This window comes from Solea senegalensis, linkage group LG2, assembly GCF_019176455.1.
Source record: "Solea senegalensis isolate Sse05_10M linkage group LG2, IFAPA_SoseM_1, whole genome shotgun sequence".
NCBI classification, from domain to species: domain Eukaryota; kingdom Metazoa; phylum Chordata; class Actinopteri; order Pleuronectiformes; family Soleidae; genus Solea; species Solea senegalensis.
This window is the reverse complement of record NC_058022.1, coordinates 22,220,917-22,235,461: the sequence shown is the minus strand read 5'-3', so window position 1 is coordinate 22,235,461 and position 14,545 is coordinate 22,220,917. Positions and strand designations below refer to the sequence as shown.

The following is a 14,545-nucleotide window of genomic DNA, read 5'->3' as shown; positions in this document are numbered from 1 at the left end:
GCATCTCTGTGTTAGTGATGGGACAATATCAGTTATTTTTGATCATAAAAAGCACTTATAAGTGAATTATGGTGAATTTCTAATATCTTCATAATTGTGAATGGAGAAAAACATTAATATTTCATGTTTCACATATAATATCAGTTCATCCCTATTAAATATCAGAAAAAAACAAAGAGAAAATGTAACCTGAAATATGTATAGCAGAAATATGAATAATCTAATAAATTATATAAATATATTAAGCAACACAGGTAGCATTTGGACTGCACACCAACTGCGTTTTACCCCTCACCCTGCTGGAAGGTTTACGAGGGTCTTCGGAGAGGCTGAGCAGCAGGTAGAGAATAGACCAGCGATGCTTCAAAACCCCCTGTTAAAGAGGAAACAACATCCCATCACCTTAATAACAATCTGTCATTATTTAACAAACAGCACCATAGTTATGCAAGACACATAAACAGTACTGACCTGTGTCTGAAGTTTTCTGTGCAATTCAGAGAACAGTGCAGCATCAGCTTCTCTCCTCTGCTTCAGCACTGCAACATCAAGACACAATCTGTAAGCTGGACAATCTACTTCTGAATCATAAACAAAATTCATTAATAATCCATTGAACATAGGGCTGGGTGATGTAGGAAAAACAAAAATCACAATATTTCATCATTTTTTTTCTGTTATTCAATATTGATATACTGTACTGTATATATTGCAATATAAATCCATGATTTATAGGCTAGGCTATATATATTAAAAACAATATTTTTTAGGTTATATCCCCATGGTCAAATTCTGTTATAACTTGGGATGGGTTCTGAAACTCTGTACCAAATAGCACCAGTGCCAACATAAATGGTAGTAACCAGACCGAATAACATGCAAATTTCAGTGACCAAATCCCTGACTATTTATACTACCCCCTCCTAGTGTTCCGGCGTCACTTGCGATGCCAGTGTTTGGCTTGGTGGATGTGAAGTTAGCTTTTCTCCTGCACCACCGAGCAAGAGTGAGCCTTCTGCAAAGATGCCTGAGGGGAAACACTCAAAACGTTTGGCTGTATTTAGGGATGCAGAGTCTCAGTGTTAATCTTTGTTAATATGCACCATACCCATGTTATAATTTATGTGATCAGGTAAAGCAGTTTTATGTGTTCTGAATCAGAAGAACAATGTGCTATTTAGTCTACAATGAAGAGATTATTTCTTTACAAAACTTAAACTTAACTTTTTTTAAATTATTTCAGCCAAGATGGGCTCAAAAGAAGTCAGCCCTGGAACATACAACTTCACCTCAGACAACAAGCAGTGAGAACAACTGCTTACAAAAGGTTGTTACAAAAATGTGAAGAACCATAGCATTAGGGGTGGGCGATATTTCTTTTTTTAATGATATCGATATTTAGCTGATATCCCTTAAAAATTTGATTTTGATTGATTTATAACTTTGATTGAGTTATAACTCATTGTTTTGCTTGTTTGCTTAACGATTATGTCAATGCACACAATAACAAATCACACAAAAACAAAAAAAACAATTTGCCCAGTGTGCTCCAGATTATCTTATATACTGTAAAGAACATAGAAAGTCATTAATATATATCAACAAAAGCCCAGATCAATTAGAAAACAATACTTTTATTACTATCTGTAATTGAATCCAAATACTTCAATTTTGTTTTAAGGTGGAGATACTTGAAGGTGTTAGGCATCTCTTCTGTATTTCACATTTATATTTAAGGTTCAATTGTGGTCATTAGGAGAGGCATTTGGCCAGGATAGAAAAGGTATAAGTAAGTTTTTACTTGCACCATGGTGGTGGCAGCAGACTGCATAGCTGTATTGTTAAGTTTGATACAGTACTGTAATAATTGATGAGAATGTGTCTGAATTGTATGTGTATTATTTAAGGATTTAAGTTAATGTGTTCAACTTGACCGTGGAATTTAGAAAATAATATGATAATAATAATAATAATAATAACAATAATAATGATAATAATTAAAAAAAGACATTGTTTTAACACAATTAATTAGAAATTTGTAAATTTCATGTATTTTTTTAACAGTATATAAACATAATCACAGATACCTTATCAGGATATGACAATATCCAAAATCTAAGACCATATCTTGTCTCATGTCACAAAATATATAGTATTGATATATTACAGTTGGTCACATCAGATTGACCGAGTCTAGTGACAGACGAGCAGACAGAGAGAGAGACACACAGTCAATATGCAAGTTACACTTGAAATATATAATAACTGCAATGAAAATATGGTGAATGTGATAAAAGCCTATGTAGAAATAAGAGATCCAACCTGTCTCTCAAAAAACTGATATGATCTCAAATGTGAGTTTTGAGATCTGTTGGATCCTTTAGTATTAAGCAAGCCTTTTTTTTCCCCAGAGAGGGTCTGCTGGTCCAACAAATTCAACCTCAGAGACTGTTCAGTGCCAGCAGACTCATTGTCTCCCCTAATAGATCCCTACATCCTACGTCTCCACAACCCTCGTGTACGTGAAAAGAATGGAGAAGCAAAGCGAGGCGAACGCTACAGATGAGAAAAAAAACAAAAAACGAAACGGGCTCTCACGCCATCCAAGTTAATTGTTAACCTGATGAATTGACCTCTATTGATTGGATCATTTTGTGACTGAGTGCTACCTGATGCTGAAACATGTTTTTGTCAAAATGTCATAAGAAAAAAAAAAATCAGTATGATGAAATAATGTATTGTACGATGAATATATGTATTCTGTGGGTAATGGGGGCGGGACTAGATAAGCTTTTGCTTCTCCCGCTTTCCCTTTCGGTTATGTGTATTATGTGGACTACTCTAAGATGATGAGTGATCTAACTGACATGACCGAAATAAACATATAAACACATACATGGAATATGCTAACATTTTTTGATGAGGGAGGGAGAGAACACACACGCTGTGCTGTTCATTGGATTTGTTTTTGTTTATATAGAGATATATCTATATATATACACGTACATTAATACATATATATACACATACATACATACATATATTGTGTTATTTTTACATTAAAACTAACTTGAACATGATGACTGTTGTTTTTATTTGCACATTTGAATAACTTATGCAATTTTTTTTTACTGTGATTATTATTAACGTTTCACAGTTTTGTTTACAGTATTAAATATTTATTTTGCAGTGTTTTGTTAATGTTTTGGATTTAGATGCTGCTGATATATAACACATCTTAAAATATACAGTAAATCTTAATTTATCAGTGTTTTTTTCGACATTTTCAACACATTTTAGCAATACAGCAGTATACCTTTAACAGTGATAATTTTGGTCACTATTACCGTGACATTAAATTATCATACTGTTACATCTCTAACTACCAGTTGAGTTGATGGCTGGAGCTGAATGTCAAATGGTATTTCCAGTTATCCAAATCTTTATTTTTATGGCGACTCTGCCGTCTTTGAAAATGTCCACCTTAAAAACCGGGGATAAATAAAACATTCTGTACAGTAAGTGCTGCACTATTTTTGTTTTAGCTTAGATCAATGTTTTCCCTCTAATGGTGCCAGCTTCAACCTGGGCTTTTATTAAAGTGCACACAGGGGGGACATACAAAAACCTCAGAGTCAAACAGTGGTGTAGGCCACAAAGATTCAACAGTGTAATGTACTAGAGAATATTAGTGCTGGGCTGTAAGACCAAAAAATGTATACAAGGTTCCCACACATTTTTACCAATTCATTACCAAAACTTTTACACAATATTTTACCCAACTCCAGGACACTACTTACTGTGTTAAAGGTCTATTCCTCGTTTGCAATAAGCCAGCCTAACTATTTCCTGTAAGCTAGCCCTATATGTTAAATTAACATGGATTTGGTATTTAGTCAACATCCACAGTTGACTCCCTCTTTCTTTTGAGCCATTTCTATTCGTCATTAGAAAGCCACACATGATAAAAACGCACTTGCCTGGCATTTCTGCAAATTAGCATCCTATTAGAGCTTGGAGCAACTTGGAATTGTATATCTGATATATTTTTTATTGCATTAATTCAAAACTTTTCCAAAACATTCACTTTCATTCATTCATTCATCACAACACATTCACAACACCAAATGACGGCTGTCACAATGTCAGATTTAGTGTCATGATTATTTACACCATGGAAGAAAACACTGAGCATTTTTTAAATTTTTAATGTTTTATTCACTTACTTTTTTTTTCTCCAGTAATTTAAAAGGCTTCCAAGATTACTGTAAGAATATTTCACTTGATGATACAAGCACTAAATGTTTCATGAATAATGTCTTGACCCTACTCTTTCAGAAAAGCCTGGTAGTCGCCGGAAAAGCTAATCTACATTTTGACAGTTTTGAGTTGCATCTTGAGGTCAGACATGTTTCCATCATGGAGAATTCATTTCTGCACCCACATCACAAAATTATTAATTTAAGTTGATTAAGCCAAATAAATCAAATTTGCATTACAACCTAATGTACATGAGGTTTCATAGAGGTCTTTCATGCTTTACTTTTAATCCTCACAGTTACAACTACATAATGAAGTGCATTTGAGGCTATAACAATAACATTTGCACCTTCCATGATATTCTGTTTTACAGCAACATTTTGTGAGCTGCTGGCAACTCTCCACAATGGGTGCGTGTGGTCCATAATATCTGCCAAGTGTCACCTTGCTTGTGCCATCCCCAGTCCTTAGGACATGGCGCTGGCATTTGAGAGGTAGTTGATTGACCCCAAATGCATGCAGCTTGGCAGGAGGAATGCTTCACATGCTGTAATAGGGATGCCTTTGTTGGTGGAATGGCATCATAAGACCTCTGCTTGTGAGCAAACAGATCAAATCTAGTCTCATCAATACCATTTGCAGTACTGTTTTTGCCATACATTATGATGACAAACTTAGATATGGCTGAGCTTTGCAAAGACCTGGGACGCTTCAGGGTACACACCCCATGTCTGCCAGGCAGTTTTCTTGCCTTTACCTCGAAAGGAGGACACAATATTACACCCAGTGAATGTGTGACACCAAGACTCACTACCATGTCATGTATAGGCAACCATTTGAGAGACTGACCCAGGCCAAACTCTATCTACAGCTGCTCAAGGCCACTTTTCTGTAGGGAAGTGACAGACTGCTACTGTGAGAATATAAGTGTCACAGGCCATGATCATCACAGACTTGTGCTGTTGCTCAGTGGCATGTTTGGCATCCAAGAAGAGTCTTGTATCAGCCTCTTCATGGTTACAGGGTATTAAAGTTTCAAGACTGCAGTCTTAGTTGCAAAGAACTCGTTCGTCTTTGGTGACAACTACCAGGCCATTTGAACACAATGCCACAATTTGGTCAGCCAAGTGCAGAAATAGCTCAGTGACATTTAGGTTTTGTCTGTCACTCTGCGTGTGCTGCCTTTCCCTTGTTTGGAATGTGTTTCAGCCCTGAGGCTAGCTGCCAGGTAGACATCAAATACAATGTCAGTCCTCGGGTACAACGAAGCATAAGACTGCACTACAACTACGTTAGGTATACTACTCGTCGACACTGATCCCCATGCTTAGTTCAACAACAGTGATGTCACCTGGTGCCCTGGTTGGGCTTTGACATCACTATTTTCTTGTAAAACAATACATTTTTGAAAGTTGAGACTTTCAAAAGATCATGTGTCGGCCATATTGAAAAATGGCTGGCATCTTGTATTTAAAGGTTTTTGGGGTTTTTTTACAGAGAAGGTCCTGGACAATATTCATACCAAGTTTGGTGCTTGTATCACCAAGTGAAAGATTGTTGTGCTATATGGACTTAATCTGATGCACTATTAAGATTTACTTGACACTTTTTTTAAAACATTTTTAAACAGGCCAACAGTTGGATAGCCTATAACTGATGGTGATACACTGCATGTTGAACTGTAACATTTAACCAATTTAACCAATTGCCTTGATTTGGGCATACACATTTGGGTGTTGGGACATGTTGGATATGTTGCCACCTTCAGCAGCAGCCTACCCGAGGGTGCAGGCTCTGCAGAAAGCATGCTGTCCCTAAATACATCAGACTCCTCCTTAAATATAGAGATTTCCCTAGTAGTTGTTGGAGATTAGCCCACGTTTTTAGGATTGTTAAGTAGTTTTAACCAATATACAGTTTGGTGCTGTACGGCTTGATTTGTGTGGGACGTCTCTTTCAGTGACGGCACTCTGGCCAGTTTGTGACTGGCAGTCTGACCAATCATCACATAGTACCTACTCAGCACCCTTTTAGAACCTCGCCGAAGCAGGTACTAAAAATAGTACCTGGTACCAGGTACTACAAATAGTACCTGGTACCAGGTACTGTGCTAGTGGAAATGCTACTTAAACCATGCCATGGCATGGCGAGACGAGTAGAGCTGGTGGAAATATGTAAATAGTGTGACTTTTACGATCATGCTTAATTGCGACATCTGTATTCCCAAGGCCTGGAAAAAAAATTCAAATTTTTTTTCTAATTTCAACAGTTTTCCAGGAATTGAGAACACTGTTTACTCCGTGGTATTTTTCAATATTTGAAAGGAACGGCTGCATACATTCATGGTGCTCCAATCTGCTAAGCTGGTAAAGCAAAGCTGCGTTCCATTTACATTGGAAGTGATACGACTTCGACTTCCCTGGAATGAGAATGCCTGGCATTTGTGTAGGTACTTCAGAAGTGCACTGTAAACAGCCTCCAGTACCCCTGTGTGCAATTAAAAAGAGAAGGGGAGAAAGAATAAAACATTAAAACATTGTCATTAGAATTTGGTTCAAATAATCAAGTGTATTTATTTACTGTGTATATATACAATACGTTACTGTTTCACTTAACTTTTACTGTTTTACTGTTTCACTTAACTTCTTACTGTTTCACTTTTTTTTTAAACTTTGTATGCTTGTATGCACCTATGTCACCAGAACAAATTCCTTGTATGTGCAAATCATACTTGGCAATAAAGCTCTTCTGATTCTGATTCTGGGGGTATTATGGGCAACTATTCTCACCAGTATGTTTTTAGTGTTAGTGTGAATTGTTCATTAATTCATTCATGAAATGAATGAACAATTCACATAAGGATGCAAGCTCTGTGAGGGGGGTAAAGTGTGAGAGACCATGAGGTGTGAATGGGGGGAGGGCTGGAGAAGTCTGGAGGATTGTGTTTGTTTGTGTACAGGGATGGCAAAAAATGACAGACCATTTGCTGTGTACCACATGTTAAAGTTATTTTTTCCCTCATGATTCTTTGTATACAAGTGGATCACCACCATGCCAAGGCCTTTGGAAAGCCAGTGGTTCCATGGTTAGAGCTTGTGGCCTCTGTAGCCTCAAGAGTCAAGTTTGATAATTATTTATTTTATCACAATGTTGAATAATTTTCCATTACTATTTTGGTGCTTTTTTATTTATGTTCCCTGCACCACTGCATCTTTGTGTCATCTACCATAAAGGTGTAGCAGCAGTATTTTGCACTGAAACATGGCATGTCACATTGACCATCACCTGTCTATATAGACTGTAAATAACTTTAGATATTAGCACACACTGAAAATGGCCTTCATGTGAAGAAATTTTGACTTCTTCTTGAACAAACATGAAAATTAAAAACATAACATTGAAATTATTCTCAAGTGAAAAGAAGGTGGCTTTAGTTTGCTAACAACTAATTATAATAACTTATATGTAATTGTCTTTCAAACGTTACTTTTAGAACTTTGCTGCTTGACTGCTGAGAACTACATGTATATCACATTGTATGAGCAGAAATAGGAGGAATATTAGCAACAGTCTTACCTCTAAGTGACATCTTCCTGCTGGAAATGGAGACCGCAAACCCCCTGGGTTTCCATGTCAGTGTCCTCTCAAAACGTCGGGTGGTTGACAGCTGATAATGTCTGGTGTTTGAACAGCTTTGAATCTCTGACCGGCAAATGATGGACACTTACTGCTTGTCCACTCCTTGTTTTAATTGCACATCCCGGTACAAAGCAATTTAGCACCATATTGAGAAAAAAGACGCGAGTAATTTACAAGTCTGTATTGTGTTTAGTAGTATTTACACAACTGTGTTAGGAGTAGCCTTGCAGGGCAGCAAGTGCAGTGCATTCTGGAAGTTGTCATTCATCCACATGAGCTGAAAATACATTTTCTGCCTTTTCTTGGTCAAGAGGGCACCAACTCCAAAAATGATTTCACATTTCTACTACATAGATGACCCAGTTTTAATTGACATTCATCTTTCCAGCAGTGACATATTGATGAAAACTACTTTTGTACTTGTGATGCAGTAGCTTTGTAACCTACAGTGTGACTACAATGTCAGTATGTAGGTCTGAATGTTACTCACGTTCTTTCTTGATCTTCTCTGACACCAGGAATTCATCCCGTTCAATGGTGGGGGCATAATTACTGCCAATGACTCGCACTGCATACTGGAATTGATGGGCAACTTCAGCTGAAGAAATAAACAACAGGTAAAATAACTGATACTGACACAGAAATTATGTTTAGTTATGTAAAAGGATGGAAATGCACATTGTAACACACACTGTGGTTGCAAACAATGGTTAAGAAACTATGGATTTTCAAAAGTGTTTACTGAAGCTGCATCATGCCACTACGTGTAAACTAAAAGCACAAGATGGCAGTGATATTTTCCACAATTTCTGATCAAGCATAATAACATCTTCCGAGATCCCTTCACCCAGAGGCCTGCAGCTGGGAGGATGGAAGTGCATCCCACATCCATATCAACATACTGGCCAGCATGGCAGCTAGGTGCCAACAGAGCTAATAGCTATGGCTGACGCAAAGCTAGAGACAGACAGACAGACAGACGACTTTATTAATCCCTTAAGGAGGAACAGTTGATGAGCGCTGTGAGCACACACATCATCGGAGCTTATTGACTGACAGCAATGCGTACCCAGCCCCGTTATCCTGCGCGGCTAACATGAAACATTCACCAAAAACATCCTGTTTGGCTTTACAAACAACCTAACTTGAGCCAATTATTTTTTTGTATAAAAATGCACAACAAGGTGTGTTTTGGCGTGTTATAAGGAGACAAAATCATCCAGTTTTCTACTACACTCCATCACTAAAACACACCGGGTTGCGCCATGCTAACATAACATTTTAATAATTGATCAAATTAAAGTAGGCAGTTGTAATTGATAAACGCCGAATTTGGCATAGATACTGGGAAATGTATTTACCTCAAGAGCAAGACACGTAGTAAAGCTAATACGAGGAGATCAGACATATAAGAATATTTGAATGAGGACAGCTTGCACTTCAGAGAGGTGGAGTGGCGCGGAGCATGCTAACGTTTGCTGATGTACCTTCGCTTTTCCCTGTGATTCTGCAGCAGAGGCTCTGGAGAAGAACATTGGGGGATTTCTGATCCAGTGTCGCCATACTGTCCGTGGCCGAAGAGGAAATGACTATGTTACTGAATAATGTAACTAACTCCAGTTCCCTATGATGAGCAACGCCATTTTGACAAGTAAAGTCAAGCTGGCAGGGACCAGGAAGACTATCATAGCGGGCATTGGCACATTTCCTTCAAAATAAAAGCGTACATATATGTCGCAAACGTAAAGCGCGTGTCACTAGAAAAAGCCAATGAATAATGTGCTCCCCGTGTGTACGAAGTTTTATGTGGAGTAACTTTTACTTTTTATTTTAAGGGCCTATAATGTGAGATAATTTCTACACTACTACACTGTAGTTAGATAGCGCTTATGTAGTGTAATTATCAAAATATGGGAGTAGGTAGTTATTAGGTGGTAATTCTTACACACTGGACCTTGAAATGATATGCAAAACAAAATAAAAACACACTTTTACAAATTTACTAATTTTCTACATGAATTTTACAAACAGTTCTTTTGAAGAACAGAAGATGCGGTCAATCTCGCCATAGTAGGTGTTTTATTGTGAAAATTACAACCGGACATGGTGTTGTTACTTTGGTGACTTTGATGCTAGTTCGCCAACAGAACCCGCCGAAAAGCGTCTCCAGGAAATGGACTATGGACAAATGATTGAAAATAGTTCCCCCTGGAAACATGGTACGAAAGATCATAGTTCTGACGGTTCATCTTATTTGACCTCAACAGACCCTCAACTTTTACAAACTGGTTACTCATGATCATTGTGATAGTCTTAGATTTATGTTGTTATAATTTACATAATTGCATTTTCTTGAATGAATAAAATAAGTCAGGTGTGAATGATTGATTGAATAGAGTGTAAGAGCATATTTCTGCATGTTTTGAATTGTACTTGACATGTTAGCTATTTAGAGGGGGATAATTGCCATATTTATTACTATATTACAATAGAAAATTACAGGTAATGAACAGTGAACCAATGGCGTAACTATAGGCAGTGCAGCAGGTGCACCCGTGTGGATGGGAGCCCGCGGGGAGAGCCAGGCCTGGGATTTATAATTTATGCTGTGCGTTTGTTCCACCCCTCAATAGTGATGCAAGGGAGTGAAAGATTGGGGCACCTGTCAATGAAAATTGAACTCCAAGTCCTCTCAGTCACATGTTGGAGAAACTCCATGGCACCATTGATGTGCAGCAGTTAAATACCTAAGGCCCACCGTCCAGAACAAGCTCTTATACATTTTGTCGCAGCATGTGTGTGTATGATCTATGGCAAAAATAATGCCGTTCTCTGCAGTAAAATGATCATTTGGTGTGGTTTATGCAGACTGTCTATCTGATCAGTTTTTGGTGCTATTTTTTATTATCACTGCTCACTTCAGTCTCATTGTGCTCTATGGACTTCATATTATTATAAGATTGCTTGCCTATTTATCAAGTAGGAGTGCTGTTGTGAAGTTATTGCACAAACAATTGCCTTTTTGTCACAGTCAGTGGTCTTTTCAGCACTAGGGTGAACAGCTCCTCTTCTCTGGCTCATGTATTGTTTTCACCTCTCAGCACTCATGCAACACATTGTTGATTAGTATATGCTGTATATGTAATTTCGGTTGCAATTTTAAATCAGTAAACCACCACTTTTGATAATGACAATCGTGATTCAAATTACAATATTAACCGTCACAAGAGCAAATTTGTGCATAATGTCACAAATTAGTTACAGACATATGTTCTGATAAATAAATAATTTTCAAGAGATGATTGGTGAATTAATTAAAACTTAGTTTTATGTCCCGTAATCTGACCCAGACATTGGGAACCACTTTAAGTGTTGGAAAATTACAGATATGTGTAGAAACCACTTTACAAACGTATTCTGAGGAGGCCAGAAAGAAGAATCAATATCTTGCCCACTCGGGCCAGAGTGCTGTGAAAACAATACATAAGCCAGAGAAGTGGAGCTGTTCAGCCTAGTGCTGAAATGACCACTGACTGTGTGAAAAGGGCATTTTTTTGTGCAATAACTTCACAAGAGCATTCCTACTTGATAAATAGGCAAGAAACCTTATAATAATATGAAATCCATAGAGCACAATGAGACTGAAGTGAGCAGCGATAATTAAAAAAAAAAACAGCACCATACAAAACCTGATCTGATAGTCTGCATAAACCACATCAAATGATGATTTTACTGCAGAGAACCGCTTTCATTTTGCCACATACACGCTGTGACAAAATATATGAGAGCTTGTTCTAGAAGATGGGGCTGAGGTATTTAACTGACCTCTCGAGCGGTTTGATCAGCTCTTGCAGCACAGGGTCACAACTTGCCAGTGCTCGATAAGACTGTTTAGTTGCCCCAATGTTTCCTGGTATCTATGAAAGGATAGGTTGCAATTGGCCAGTGTTTGTGTCACATTGCATTTGTGAGTGAAGATTACAATTTCAAAATAATATTATGTTTTACAGATGTGGCTGTAAACTAGTTGCTACATTAATTTGCTCTTTTAAACTTAATGAAACTTAAACTTTAAATCTTAATGCAGAAAAACCAAATGTTAACTATTACTAGTGTGTCATTTCCAAGATAGAAAGAAAAGTTTTTCAAATATTATTTTTTTATTCGTATTGAACACTGGTGAGAATTAACCTTGGATTTTTCTCTGTATTTCTACAGTAATATTGCTTGAAACATTTGAAAGTTTTTTTTTTGTTTCTTGTTTTAATTGGTGAACAAATGATTTCCAAGAGATGTTTGGGAAATTAATCACAACATTGTATGCCTGTTTATGAATGTTAACACATTCACATAAATCTTAACTAAAAGGTTGGGAAAATTCTCTTGGGGGCCCTAAAAAAAAAAGAATGTCTCACTTGTAAAAATCCACGCCTACATTTACGCCCACAAAAACTACAGAATGGGCTCGCGTTCACTTCCAGTCAAGACTACCACCTGGCTCCCTGTGACGTAGTCGAATGAAAAGCTCTTTTGGCCTGCAGCGCGAGACAAGAGGATTATTGGTGAACGCGCAGGAGAGCGCGTGGGAGGCGGAGAGACAGAGACAGACAGAGAGAGAGAGCGAGAGAGAGAGCGAGGGAGAGAGAGAGGGAGGAGGAGGAGCGCACTTGTCTCTACCTGCGTGAACGTCCTAAAAGCTGCTGTCGAACTCCGGCAGTGACGACACTCTCTCTTAGTTTGAGGACCTTGTTTACAAACAACACAGTGTTTTTAAATCTACGAACACGAGTGGACAGAGACAGTCATGGCCAAAGGAGGAGATTTAAAACGCAGCTAATCCTCCACGAGACAAGACAAGTGAGGAAGGAGAGGAAAGAAAGAGGAACAGGATGGGGATGGACTTAAGCACTCTGCGGACCCTCATCAGCAGATATGTGAGTTTTCTTTTACACAATGAATGTCTTGTAACGGTCGAAACGCTTTATACACACACATACATGTATGTGTATACATGCATATATATATGTATATTCAGTTGCTTTCAGATTCCACCCAAACATAAACGTACGCGGGAAAGCTCATTGGGAAACAAAATGCATTTCCCCAGTTCTTTGAAATAAAAGTCATATATTTCTTTACAACACTTAAACGTGGCAGGATTTAATTTACTTTTGAATGGAAATGAAGAGCGTAAATAACTTTTAATGATATAATCAAGTATACCATACAATTAAACACAAACAAAAAACAAGGGACAAAAAAGTTAGAATGTTAATACATAATCCGTTTGGTTTAGTAACGGTTTAAAGGGCTGATTTCCATATATAAGAGTTCTTTGTTGCAATATTTCGGAATGAAGACATTTTGCACATGTAAACATGCTGCTGTTTTCCAGTCTGAGAAACACGTGACATAAAAGATGTTTCATTCGTAGAAAAAATATCACTTTTAGAGTCAGTTATTTTTGGCAGCTCTATATCACATGTTTCCCATCAGATAAAGTGATCTAGGGGAAAAAAACGGAATTGATTACCCTCACTTTCATTTATTATGCTGCTTCTTCCAGTTCACCATCATTACAAATGTAACTGCCAGTCACATGAATTATGTAATCCAGTTGTTTTCTCCCAGCTAGTCAAATCAATGGCAGTAGTGGAGCATGGGGCCTATATGGCTGTGGGTTGCATTAGGCTCCACTAATGTCTTTGACAATAATCCAGACAGAGCGAGGCCGGCTCACATGAGAGATAGTTAGGTTTATACCCAGGCTCCATGCTCAGCTGAGGCTTAGACACAGCCGCCCAACTGTTGCAAATGGCTGATTAGATAAATCCCTGTTGTGCGGGAACTGAAATGGAGCCATATACCATATCCACATGGAAATGTAACAAAACATTAACATTCACATTAACATTCATTAACATTAACAAGTTTCCCATAAACACAGCATTAGTTTCTGGAAATGTCTCTATCTACAGGAAGCGTCCCAGAACGAGTCAAAACGCCACAGTACATATGCCATGCCTATAAATAGCACTGTAACGCCACACCAAAAAACGGAGAAGAAGACGTTATACACATTACAATGTATAAAATCACAGGACTTGCAAGGGTAGTGTTTTGGTTTTCAGATCGTCCCACTCTGGGACACGTTTTTAAAAAATACTGTTTCAGGGCTCTCAAAATGCCGTTTCTATGTGGACAAAATACCAATAAGATAAAAATCCTATGCATATTCACCTAAACTCGTTTCCATGTGGACAGGCCCTTATTGTCAGAAACATACTGGAGGCCTCCCATTGATGGGATGTGGGATGCTGATGAGACCTGCTGCTGTAATTGATTTGGATAAATGCTTTAAACAAATGGTTTAGGGTAAATTGATTAGAAACCTGGATATGGAGATGATGATGACTGCTAAAAATTAGGGCTTGGAGCATTTATCGCTCTGTCAATACCTGGCCTTTTTATGAATTATCAGTCAATACCAGAAACCTCAGCTTTGAAGCACTCAGAGAGAGCAAATCTCTCACTCTCCTTCAGTTTCTCATGGACTTGTTTGAACAAGTCAGTGTTCCTAGTCTTTCAACCATCAACAAGTTCCTTTTAAAGGGGAATTCTGGTGTTTTTGGGCCCTATGTATATA

The 14,545-nt window shown here is 37.8% G+C and overlaps 2 protein-coding genes across 10 annotated transcripts in view; one reads left to right on the top strand and one right to left on the bottom strand.

The window, feature by feature from the left end:
* tubgcp3 (tubulin, gamma complex associated protein 3) overlaps positions 1–9,562 on the bottom strand; it is a 36,820-nt gene extending 27,258 nt beyond the window's left edge. For both annotated transcript variants that reach the window (XM_044017563.1, XM_044017571.1), the window contains exons 1-4: positions 9,387–9,562; positions 8,390–8,497; positions 472–539; positions 296–373 (exon numbers count right to left, since the gene is read on the bottom strand). In XM_044017563.1, the coding sequence (XP_043873498.1) occupies positions 296–373; positions 472–539; positions 8,390–8,497; positions 9,387–9,462 (330 nt within the window). In that variant the 5' untranslated portion in view covers positions 9,463–9,562. The remainder of the gene's footprint in view (positions 1–295; positions 374–471; positions 540–8,389; positions 8,498–9,386) is intronic.
* Positions 9,563–12,460: 2,898 nt separating this feature from the next.
* The window catches only part of atp11a (ATPase phospholipid transporting 11A), a 72,518-nt gene continuing 70,433 nt past the window's right edge, over positions 12,461–14,545 (top strand). For all 8 annotated transcript variants that reach the window (XR_006358473.1, XM_044015887.1, XM_044015872.1 and 5 more), the window contains exon 1: positions 12,461–12,833. Coding sequence is in view for 7 of the 8 variants with exons in the window: in XM_044015887.1 (XP_043871822.1) it covers positions 12,789–12,833 (45 nt within the window). In the remaining variant the exon portion in view is untranslated. The remainder of the gene's footprint in view (positions 12,834–14,545) is intronic.